Source organism: Arachis hypogaea, chromosome 17 (assembly GCF_003086295.3).
Source record: "Arachis hypogaea cultivar Tifrunner chromosome 17, arahy.Tifrunner.gnm2.J5K5, whole genome shotgun sequence".
In the NCBI taxonomy this organism is placed as follows: Eukaryota; Viridiplantae; Streptophyta; class Magnoliopsida; order Fabales; family Fabaceae; genus Arachis; species Arachis hypogaea.
Genome location: NC_092052.1, coordinates 14,764,756 through 14,777,281, shown reverse-complemented (window position 1 = coordinate 14,777,281; position 12,526 = coordinate 14,764,756). Strand labels below are relative to the sequence as shown.

Genomic DNA, 12,526 nt, shown 5'->3' with positions numbered 1-12,526 from the left:
TTCAAATTGAATGATTTTCTCTGATCTAGGCTTGAACAATTAAGCATATTCAACAATAATTAGCCAAAAATCAAACCATATTATCATACCAAGTCTTGGTTGCTTAGATGAGAGTCATCATGCTAAGTGGTCAGAGCAACATTAACGAACAACAAAATGTGATTTCCAATTTGAAGTTGTCAAAGATGTTGATCTCTGGCAAGGAGGTCTATTGTCTTTTATGGTTTGTCACGTCCTAGGCGATTCACAAAGTAAAAGGAAAAGAGTGTGCATGTTTAAGCATGGGCCCATTGAGTAAGCAAAAACTAAAGAATTCAAAAGGAGCTAACACTAGTTTAAACTTTTGTCATGACCAAAGCATATGAAAGGGTTACTCGTGGAGTTACCGGGTTGACCATTAGCTGGGATTGGAGCACCACATTTAAGTTGAAAATGATATAGGTTGTAGAAGAGTGTTTAAAACTTTACAACATACTAAAGTTAAAAGGAATATCCTCTTAGATTTATAGGTTACATGGTGCCACTTCTTTTATGGTGACACTTTTTTCACTAAAAAAAGTTTAAAATTATAAATTACTATAAGATTTTTTTTAAAAAATAATCAGTAAACATTGTAGAATGGTCATTTGGTGCATTGTTACTGTCTAAAAAAATTCTTTGGTAATATTATTTAATAAAATTTAATTTTTAAAAGATAAAAAAACCATTAGATTTACCTAACACAAAATTTGACGGTAATATTTAACTACAATTATCATAATTATAACCTTATAAAAATTAAATAAAAATCAATGAAATTCAGATGTCATTAAAATAAACAAAAACTACAGTATAATCTGGACCATGACGCTACAAACATAAAGCAATTTCGTCAAAAACAAAATTGTACAAAAGAAAATACTAAATTCTACGAGTCCTCATAATCGTCATCGTCGTCTTTCTAATGGTTCTGATGTGACTCCTGGCACTATCTCTGTTGAATATGTCTATCTGAAACAAATAATTAAAATAGTTAAAAAATATAATCTGAATGCAATATATACAATATAGAGAATGATTACCATGGATATAACTCTAACGTATAACATGCAATATAATATTTGAACTAAATCGAATCTATAATATAACACAATTGAACATAAGTTTACCTTCATTTGAATTCCTCTTCTTCTTCTTCGTCCTCATCAACCCCTTGTTCATCATCCTCTTCAGATGTTACTTTTTGATCATCAATTTTCTCATCTTCTTTGTCGTCCCCACCAACCCCTTCTTCTTTGTCGTCCTCTTCTTCTAGTGGATGAATGTCATCATCAACCTTAAGGTTAATGATTTCATCATCCACAAGAGGTGACCTAAGGGTGATATGATAGCCAACTAAAAGAATTATCGATTTTGCTACGCTTTTAAAGCGTGATGAAAAGTTAAAAAAAGCGTAGCGATAGCTTTTTGCCACACTTTTTGAGCTATCACCACGCTTTTGTCGATCTATTGACATGCTTTCATCTATTGCCACGCTTAAAAACGTGGCAGTATGTGAAAGATATGGCTATGCTTTTGAAGCCCGCTAATAGTGGAAGATATGGCTACGCCTTTTGAAGTCTACCAATAGTGAAAATATGGCTACTCTTTTGAAACATGCCAATAGTGGAAGATATGACTATACTTTTAAAGCGTGACAATAGTGTGGTATGGCTACGCTTTTAAAGCGTGGCTGTTGATGACTACTATATAATATGACCACTCTTTTAAAATGTGGCAAAAAAAATTTTCAATAACCTATTGTTCTTTTTTAATTTTCATAATAAAACCTTACAAAATTCATAGATAATTTTAAAATTTAGACAATGACCAATAATTTTAAATCAACTAGTCTAACATACATAAACCTATCACTAAAAAAAGTATGTTTGATCGCATGATAGTCTAACAAAATACCAAAAATTAAAGTCATAACTACCTATGTTTTCTTAATACATGAATTACAACTCCAACGACTATTATATATCTACTTCCTTTACATACTTCATCACTAAATATGAAACTTCATGATTATTGATTGTGAACTCCATTGTTTTCACCACTACCCTGCATAATTTTAAATATTTTTATGTTGGTACATCTTATATTTTACCAAAAAATGAAAGAACATATATTGAAAATCACGCTGTATTCTCCAATACATAATATTTATCATTTTTTATGAATAAATACTACACAATATCTCTCTTAAATATACCCTCTTTTTAGTAATCCCTGTATGTTAAAAAATTTGCCCAAAATACATGGGTGTGAAGAGATTATATTGTCATACTTTAGAAATCAGGACTTGTTGCATGTAATATCATTCAAGAGTTAAAGAGTGGTCATTAAAAAGTTAAACATGGTTTATTTTATACCTTGTGGAATGTATATAACTAGTGATAGTATCACCTAAGCTCATATTCACAATGGTAGTAAGAGCTATGAAAACTTGAGCAACATCAACATATCTTTGTCTTTCAATTATGGCACCAATGCCTCCAAATTCTTTCACAATTGCATTAGTGCCATATGTTCCTAATTTGCAGTAAACAAGCTTTTCCTTCACCTTATTTGGATCTAAGGATCCTCCAAAGCAGTACTTAGATCAATGCATTAACTAAAATCTTTGTCATCATTATTGAACAAACATAATTGGCAAGAACAAAATCAAACGCAAAAGCTACCTAGCATTTTCCTTGGCTTTAGAGTTCCGAGCAGCGTCGACGCCATTGATGAGAGGATACTATTTTTGTTTTGGGTTAAAACTACTCACTCCTATTCCCTGCATAGCCTCCATGATTGGGGTTTTCACACATGATCAATAACAGAATGCATGCCATATTGTTTATTATTTACCATATGAACATACAAATTGGTTTTGTAAAACAATAAATATTCACATAGTACATTATTTAGTCTTTCATTTAACTAAACCCTGATCAAACTAAAGGTGCACTTAGGTGAACCATTCTGTAATGCTATAAGTTGCATACATGCCACAAGTTATGTGCAACATCTAAGCCAAATTAAAATTTAAAAAAACTAAATAAAAATATTCTAAAAATAGTGATCAGAAAATTATATATATATAAAGGTTACTCATAGTATTATTTCTAATTGATTGTGTACTCTTACATTCAAATTCATCATAGTTGTGTAAGTAACCTTGGTTATGAAATTAGAAGTTGATTAATAACCCAAGTGCTCCTCCCCCGAAAAAATATGTAAAAGGCATAAGAAACCAACTTACAGAAACATTTTTTCCACTCCCTCAAATCACAGTGCTCCTGAAAGCTCTGTCAATGCCACCAGCTGCAACTGTAACAATCCACGGCGCAGTATTCGTCACGATGGTCATATCCAGGCCATCATTTCTAGCTGAGGCCACTGTGAGTATCCCTTTACTAATGGCGAAAAATGCGCCAATGGATATAACATCAACCACAGCTAGGATCACCTCCACCAATGGAAATTGATATGACATCCACATCATGTATGGAAGCTTCAAATACACCATTGAAGGAATATGCTCTACACCTTTTTTTTCTTTCTATCTAAGTAATTCTTACACATATCCCATATTATTTGTTTTTTTTATCTAAAAAACTAAACTATACTCAGCAATCCAGCAGCAGATTAATTAAGTACCACAGCAACAGTGAAATAGAAGCAAAATAAGAGGTAGAATCAGCAGCGAATAGTGATTCGATAGCAGATAATTAGTACCATAACAGCATCAAGGCAACAAAGGAATTCCACATTTTATATTGATAATTTGTGACATGCTCATGGATAAGCCACTACATGAAATACTGTTTAAATCAATGGCCAAATCGACGGCAAATCAGCAGCAAATTATAATATAATTATAGAAAATTATAATATCATTGCTTCAAAAAGAAAAATGGCATTTTTTCACTTAATTTACAACTATAAATCATTAATTAGCAGCCTAGCCTAGCAAGTGGTTACAAAGAAATTAAATTAAATTTATGTTCAGTAATAATAGCATGAGAAGATAACTACTAGCTAATGAAGTGCAACAGAGAAGGTTTGGTAATATATAACAAAATGATGAAAAGAGGATGATCTGACGATTCAAAATTTGAATGAAAAAACTTTCATGAAATCTATCAAAACTTGTTAAGCAATATAAAGGAAAGCATGCATTAGAGATGATCCGTCACCTTATAACTCGGTCTTTATTGTGCATTATGAGTTATAACTCAGCCTTAATTATCATTTATTCTGTAACTGACACCTTCATTACCAACTTAATGATCAATATTCTGACTTAATGATCAACGGTCATACCATCAATTCTATTCATCAACTCTATGCCTATAAAAGGCACCAATCTCTATATACACTATACATTCTAGGGACATTCTAGATACATTCTAGATATATTCTAGATACATTCTATATTCATAGAATATTATAATATACAACACATGATAACTTCTATTTTATGTCTTACACTCTATATTCATAGAATTATTCATATACCTCTTAAACACTTACTGACTTGAGCGTCGGAGTGTCTTTTGCAGGTACCCACCCCTTGTTCTCTCCTTGCCGACGTATAACTCATCCCGACGAGAAACTTGAAGACATTCATCGACGAATGAGCTATACACCGGCCAAACTCAGCAAGAATAAGAGATAATATAGTAGATGTATTATGTACCTAATCACATAATAAAACAAATTAATATAAATTGGAAGAAATTCGATTATGCACACTTTCTTGTAGATAGTGCTACTTCCATTAAGTATAAATAAACAATTAGTTGAGGCTAGAAACATGTCATAGTAGTGCAGCATTTAAAAAATACTGAAGGGAACAAATAACTGAATTCAATCTCTCACTAATAACTTCAGCTTGCACCAAATTTATTTAATGTAGCAAACTAAATATTAAGCTTGTGAATTATCCATCAGGATTTGCTTTTTAAAAAAACACCTCTTTGATTATGGCCTTCACGGGGACACCAAGAACGGTAACCCCATTCAACAATCCATCTTTAAGGACCTAAAAACACAATACAAGTGAGTAGTCTATGCATTCCTCTAAGTTAGATTGTAAACAGACATAGCACCAAATTAAGGATAGACACATGTCACCATGTAACACAAGCGTTTTTAGTAGAACACTAACATAACCGTTCATCATTTAATTTTTACAAGAGAAGAGCCTTAACAGTGAAAACAATAAAGCACATGGCTTTCTTAATTCTTATTTCATTCCAACCTCTGACAGTAACAATTAATATAACAAATATGGTTGACTTTTTTCTGGATTGTATTACTGTTGTCTGTTAGACAGTTATTCTTTCAGTATCTCACTCTCATAAGTCTAATCTAACTATATGAATGTGAAACTTTATGAGAAATCAACAACAATTTATGCAGTATCTTGTGCAAGAGACACTTATTCGGCCTAAACCTTTTTCACATCTTCTGATAACACCAGAGGTCTTGCAGAACCATGAATGCAAAAAAGCTATGACTTTGAATCAACAGCTTGGAACAGGAAAATGATATCTAGATATTAGAAATTGTAGTATTCCACTCCAACCTAATTATGATTCTTTGGAAAGAAAAGCTAAGAAATAAACCAAGATGGGATGAAAATTATAATCATTAATATCTAAATCCACTCTTCTCCCTTAAATAAATAAAGAGAATAAAGAAACTATATTTATGAAGACAAACATTAAAATCTTCGTAATAAGAACAGAAATTCAGCAGCTTCATCATCATCAAACAAGCACATATCTCATCATTATCATGATAGAACAAGGGCAACAACACATCAAATATTTACATTATAATCAAACAACAAGGGCAGAAACACATCTACATTTTTTATGCTTAAGACATCCACAATCCATCAACAATAACCACTTTTAACAACTTTTAACTAGAGAGTTATTTTAAAAATTATTATCAGATCCAACAAAATGTATAATGAATTGACCAGACAATAAACTGATAGAATAATAGAATGTCAGTCCAAATCTGTGACTCTAGAAATGCAAGCGGTTAAAGTTCTTCCAAATGAACAATATTTAATTTTTTCCTTGGTCTAAACTAAGATCTCACTTTTCAGATTACAATTTTACTTAATGAGAAGTTGATAAGAGTGAACCGAAAACAGATATGAGATATGTAAGCAGAGATAATAGTGGTATAGTAGCTAATAGCAACATTAAAGTTAAGAAATAAGGTTTACCAGCAATGTAAGTGGTGGCAGAGGTCTCAAAACTAGCACGACAAGGGTCACAATGGACACCGCCCTGCACGAGGAAGGGGTTCTTTGCAACGACGGAAGGGGGTGAGCCTAAACAACAAACCTTCTCCAATGCTCCACAGGGGTTAGGGGTTTGCAGTGACAGAAGAGAGCGGCGGCAGAAGGAGCATCAACAGAGGGTTTGCAAGGGACAGTGAGCGCTGAAGGAGTCACCGCTGAAGGAGGATTAAAGGTTTACGGTGGGAGCAGCGACGGTGAGAGCGCCGGAAGAAGGAGTGCCGACGGAGGCATTGTAAGGGACAGTGAGCGCCGAGGGAGTCACCGCTGAAGGAGGGTTAAAGGTTTACGGTGGGAGCAGCGATGGTGAGAGCGCCGGAAGAAGGAGTGCCGACGGAGGCATTGCGACAAAGGAGAGAGGGCGAGCGCCGGCGATGTTCTTCAGAGTGCTGGGATTTTGATATTCGTTCGGAGGGCGAGCACCGACGATGTTCTTTCTGTTTTGCTATTTGTAAAGGTTAATCGCCAGAATATGTGTTAGTGTTTAGGGTGAGGCATGAGAAGGACACAATGAAGCACAGAAGAGTTTAGGGTTCTTGGAAGGAGAAAGTGTTTTGAAGAGTTATAGAGCATTATTTGAGAGAGTGTACAATGTAACTCATATATTAACGAATCTTTTTTTTTGGGAACCTTGTGGCCACGCTTTTGAAGCGTGCCGAAAGAGTTACAGGAAATAGGCACGCTTTTAAAACGTCACTATAACGAAACCATGTCGCTACGCTTCAATAGCGTGTCTATTTTTCTCTAAAGTGTGGCAAGAAAAAACGTGTCCAAATCTCTAATCAATCGCCACTCTCATAAAAGTGTGGTCATTGACCCCTTTCGCCATGTTTTTGAAGCGTGACAAGAAAAAACGTGGCCAAATCTTTAATCAATCGCCACCTTCAGAAAAGTATGGCCATTGACACCTTTTGGCCATGCTTTTAAAGCGTGACAAGAAAAAAGTGTGGCGACAGGCCTTTTTTCTTGTAGTGGCCAATGTCAACCACCAAATTAGAAGGAGTTTGGTCATCAACTTGGTAAGATTGTTGGTCCTCCATCTTATCAAACTCAATGCAACCTCTTAGTTTAGTCTTGACTACAACTACTTAACTAGACTTACATTTTTCTGGATAAGGCAAATATGTACTTGTTGTGAATTTTGAGATAAAATAAAATGATCATAATGTCTATATTTTTTGGACACACTCACTTCAGTGATATTATAATCTTCATGCTTTCATATTCTATGTCACAGATCAAACTACTCATATTTAAACATAAATACTATTGTATATATAGTATGACAAAAATATTGTAATTGAATTATGTTGTGCAATCCAACAAAGAGAGACGGTGGTAGTTATAGAAGGAAGATGAATAAAAAAGAAAAAAAATGAATATTTAGTATTTACAGAATAATTATTAACAAAAATTTAATAATTAATTATTTTGTCGACCGATATTTATCTTTATATGTATATAACTTTAGTTTTAATTTTTTATATATACTCAATTTTATCAGCATTCGAATCTTTTCTAATTTAAATATAAATAACCTATATCCAAATAAGTATTAACTCTTGAATTTTTTACTCTTCCTTTCTCATGTAACCAAACACACTTCGAAAATAATATAGGGTGACCAATCAAATGTTCCCCCTAAGCTGGTGCACTTTGGAAATGGATGAAAGAGAGCATAGGATTCAGCATTGTTGATTGTTCCAACACCTCACTTCCATTTCACCAACCATTGTTACCAACAGGGCAACAATAACCCAGGTAAGAGCTTATAAGTTATAACAAAGCCAAATGAGAAACCGAAACTGCAAGACACGCGCGAAGTGAAGTAGATAGGGGTGAGTTGAGTCATGGGTGTGATTAGGGATGGCAAAGCGGGCCGGTCCGCCCCAACCCGCCCCGTCCCGCCTAGGCCCGCCACATAAACGGGGCGGACCGGCCCTCCCCGCCAATTAAAATGGGTTCAAAATGCTAGCCCGCCCCGCTTTATGGCGGATTGGCGGGTTGGCGGGCTAGCCCGCTTGACTCTTTTTTTTTTTTTGAAAAATAAAATTCATTAAAATTAACCAAAAAATAATAATTAAAAAATCAAATACAAATAAAAAATAATCAAATTATAATATAATTTTTTTACTATTTTTTTTAATTTTTAACTTCAATAAAATTGTTCAAAATAATATTTGTCAATATATAGAATCATCTTTATTTTAAAAAATAAGTTACATAATTTGAGCATATATACGAAATTGTAAAATAAAATAAATAAAGTTAATAACTCAAAAAAGAATAAAAACAAAAAATGAAAAAAAGTGTTTAAAAATTCTATAATTATTAATTTTATAATAGTAATCACTCTTTTATTTAATTAAAAAAATAAAAATTTTCGGCCCGGCGGACCGGCCCGCCCCGCCAAAACCCGCCAATTTGGCGGTGCGGGTTTGGCGGGTTTTTTTAATTTGGCGGGCTCCAAATCCTAGCCCAACCCGCCTTTTTTAGCGGGTTTAGCGGATCGGCCCGACGGGCTCGACCCGTTTTGCCACCCCTAGGTGTGATGCAATGTAAGTGTATGTGAAGGGTGTGGAGCCCACATCCCCCGAATAGACTCAAAAAAGGCTTCAATGGCTTATGCGTACGGCGCCACCTGGTTCCTCTTGTGCATGGTGTGTACGAGCTCTACTCTATGCTCCATCCTCATCTTCGGGTCCTTCTTCATCATCTTTCTCCATGCAATCTGCTCTTGCCACGCCTCTTTCTCTGCCTCTTGACCATTCCCCCCACCCTCATTCCTAGCATCACACGTATCACCGCATCACCCCCCCCCCCCCCCAAATATAGTAAATATAAAGATTAAAGAAACATAATTTTCTTTTGTATTCTCAATTGACCTGTATTTTTTAAAATAATTAATAATTGATTTATTAAAAGTATAAAATATAGTAACACCAAATTTAATAATAAATAAGTAAATTTTATGGTGTATTTGTTATAATATTTAAATTATTTAACTAATTTTTTAAAATAAAAAATTAATTATTTAAAATTTATTAAATATTATTTATTTTTTTTTAATAATTTAAGTATAATGTGATAGACACTAAAATATTCACCTAATAAATAACAAATATATAATATAAATAATTATTTTAATTTTTATGCATTAAAATAAACAATAACGTAACTTTACACGTATATTTATTAAGTATATATTATTTTTAATGAATAAAATTATTTTTTATTTTTTATATACATCAATATATAATTAGGGAAGGACAGCATCATCACATTAGATAGAGTTATGTTATATGTATATCAAAATTAATTACTAAAATCAGTTATTAGTATAAAATATATATTAAAATATAAATATATATAAAAATAAATTAAATTACATTTATTTATACACAACTATATTAATAACTTATTTTAATATATAAATAATATTTTTACATTATATTATATATTATTACAAGTTTAGAATGTTTAACTTAATAAAATTTTATACAAAAAAAAAGCACCCTTATATATATCCCCTCTCAATTCTCATTGCTTCTCATCTTTCCCTCTGCCACCTATCCTCTCTTCTCAGTCTCATTCCATTTCGGTGTCACCCACATTTAAAAAAGTTTAATCCTAATTTATAAGATGATAACCGACGATAATATATTCGCGGGTTCTTCATCCTATGAACCCTTTTCAATGTCCGGTGGTAATTGCATGGACGAATTGCTAGCAGCTATAGGCTACAAGAAGGTGCGATCAAAGGACAACATGGCTGACGTGGGCCAGAAGCTGGACCAGCAGCTCGAAAAGGTGATGATGGATAATAATGTCAATGCACGCGAAGACGGTACCTCTTCCAACGTCGCTTCAGACGACGCCGTCGTTCACTATGATGACCCCAACGATGTCTTCCCCTGGGAAAAAACCATGCTCACCCCCACGACCACCCACAACAATAACCAAAACGACACCACAATCACCAATTCACTGCCGTTTACGCAAATCCTGGAGGACCCTTTACAGTTCAACATTCTCAACGGAAACTCAGCCAACTACAACGACCTTAGAGCGGTTACCGAAACCGTAAAATCGCAAGTGGAGCCACACTCAGACCTCACGTGCCATTGTGTGGCGGTCGAGGACACTGGCGTGCGTCTCGTTCACGCGCTCATGGCCTGCGCGCAGGCGATCCAGGAAGAGAAGCTTGACCTCGCTGACGTGCTCGTGAACCACGCGTCGGTCCTCGCGTCGCAGCAGGGCGGTGCGATGAGGAAAGTCGCCGCCAACTTTTCTCACGCGTTGGCGCGTCGAATCTACGGCGCGTTCCCGGAGGAGTCCATGAGCCCCTCGCTCTCCGACATGCTCCACGTCCACTTCTACGAGACTTGCCCGTACCTCAAATTCGCGCACTTCACCGCCAACCAAGCGATTCTAGAAGCTTTCTCCTCCGCAACCACCGTCCACGTCATCGATTTCGGCCTGAAGCAGGGGCTTCAGTGGCCCGCCCTCATGCAGGCCCTGGCACTCCGTCCCGGCGGACCACCATCATTCCGGTTAACCGGAATCGGACCGACATCGCCGGAGGACACCGACACTCTTCAACAAGTCGGTTGGAGGCTTTCGCAGCTTGCGAGAACGATTCAGGTTCGGTTCGAGTTCCGGGGATTCGGCTGTAACAGCCTCTCGGATCTTGATCCAACGGCTCTTGATATCAAACCAGGAGAAGCCGTCGCCGTTAACGCCGTCTTTGAGCTTCACCGTATGCTCGCCAAGCCCGGTTCTCTCGAGAGGGTTTTGAACACAGTAAAAAATATCGAACCGGAGATAGTAACGGTGGTGGAGCAGGAAGCGAACCATAACGGTCCTGTGTTTTTTGAACGGTTCACGGAGGCGATGCATTATTACTCGAGTTTGTTTGATTCGATGGAAGGATCGGTAAATGAGGATGGGACTCTTTCGGAGGTTTACTTAGGGAGGCAGATATGCAACGTTGTGGCGTGCGAAGGGGAGGACCGTGTGGAGCGGCATGAAACGCTGGCTCAGTGGAGAGTCAGGATGGGTTCGGCTGGGTTCGAACCAATCCGGCTCGGTTCGAACGCGTTCAGGCAGGCGAGGATGCTGTTGGCTCTGTTCGCCGGAGGAGAAGGGTATAGGGTGGAGGAGAACGACGGGTGTCTGTTGCTCGGTTGGCAAATGAGGCCACTCATTGCTACATCCGCGTGGAGAGTCGCCGGCGGCGCCCGCCGCCATTGAGTGAACGAACTAACGAGTTGACTGACTCGCTGGTTTCTCGGAATCGGTGACTTAAATTGTAACATAATCTTAACTGTAGGTGAACGTTAGAATGAGCTGAGTTATAACTAGAGTAACTTCAGTAATAAAGAAGGAAGAGTCTAAATAAATTAATTAAATAAAGTAGCTTGTTTAATCAGATTTTTTATTTGCAGAATTTTCGCTTTGGTTTGTATATGTTGTATTCTGTTTGTTTTCTTAAAGTGGATAGTTTTAGATTAATACTATCTATATATGCTGAAGACTTGAAGTCCTGAAGTTGGATTTTCGTAGACAATTTATACATGTAGTTTCACTTAATAACTAACTTTAAAAAAAGTATTTAGTTAAGAAATACTTTAAAAACAGGTGAAAATTCATTTACAGTTGACTTCACGTGAAGTTAATAAATAAGAGCAGTTAAATAATTTAACTGATTTAATTAAATTTTTATCTAATAAATTTTTAGACATTAAATTCACATAAAATCAATTGCATTTGAGTTTTCACCTTAAAAATAGGTTAATAATAGAGATCCGCATCAGTGAAAGGAAATGTGGACTAAGATAACTCCCTAGTCCCTACTTCTTACTCATCAATAGCCTCTGGAACTTCTCTTCTCTGGATCCCATTTCCGTTCTCAATGGAAAAAGTCTCTCCATCTTTAATTTATTTGGTGATATATAATTTTTCAGATCTTTATGAAAATTATTTAATTCAATAAAAGTTATATAAAAAATAATATAATTAAGATACTTAAATAAATTTAATATTTTTAATTATTTCTATAATAATACATTACAAATTAAATCTAAACATCAAATTATATATCAAATGTTAAACAATTTTGCAATGCACTTCTACAAATAAAACAAGTATGGTGGATATTACACAATTTCTAGTTGAAGTAGATTCTAAACA

The 12,526-nt window shown here is 35.4% G+C and overlaps 1 protein-coding gene and 1 long non-coding RNA gene across 2 annotated transcripts; one reads left to right on the top strand and one right to left on the bottom strand.

Annotated features, from left to right (window-relative positions):
- Positions 1-757: 757 nt before the first annotated feature.
- On the bottom strand, positions 758-6,892 carry LOC112766982 (uncharacterized). The gene is made up of 3 exons (XR_003184650.3): positions 6,260-6,892; positions 1,149-4,711; positions 758-990 (listed from the first exon to the last, which is right to left on the bottom strand). It is a non-coding gene; the product is annotated as an uncharacterized lncRNA (long non-coding RNA).
- A 2,991-nt stretch (positions 6,893-9,883) lies between these two features.
- Positions 9,884-11,903, top strand: LOC112766320 (DELLA protein 1). Its single transcript, XM_025812229.3, has one exon. The coding sequence runs from the start codon at positions 9,977-9,979 to the stop codon at positions 11,585-11,587; it is 1,611 nt and encodes a 536-aa protein (XP_025668014.1). The 5' UTR covers positions 9,884-9,976; the 3' UTR covers positions 11,588-11,903.
- Positions 11,904-12,526: the final 623 nt, after the last annotated feature.

Coding starts and splice junctions, on each gene's coding strand:
- LOC112766320 (XM_025812229.3), top strand. CDS start 9,977: ATGATAACCGACGATAATATATTCGCGGGTTCTTCATCCTATGAACCC.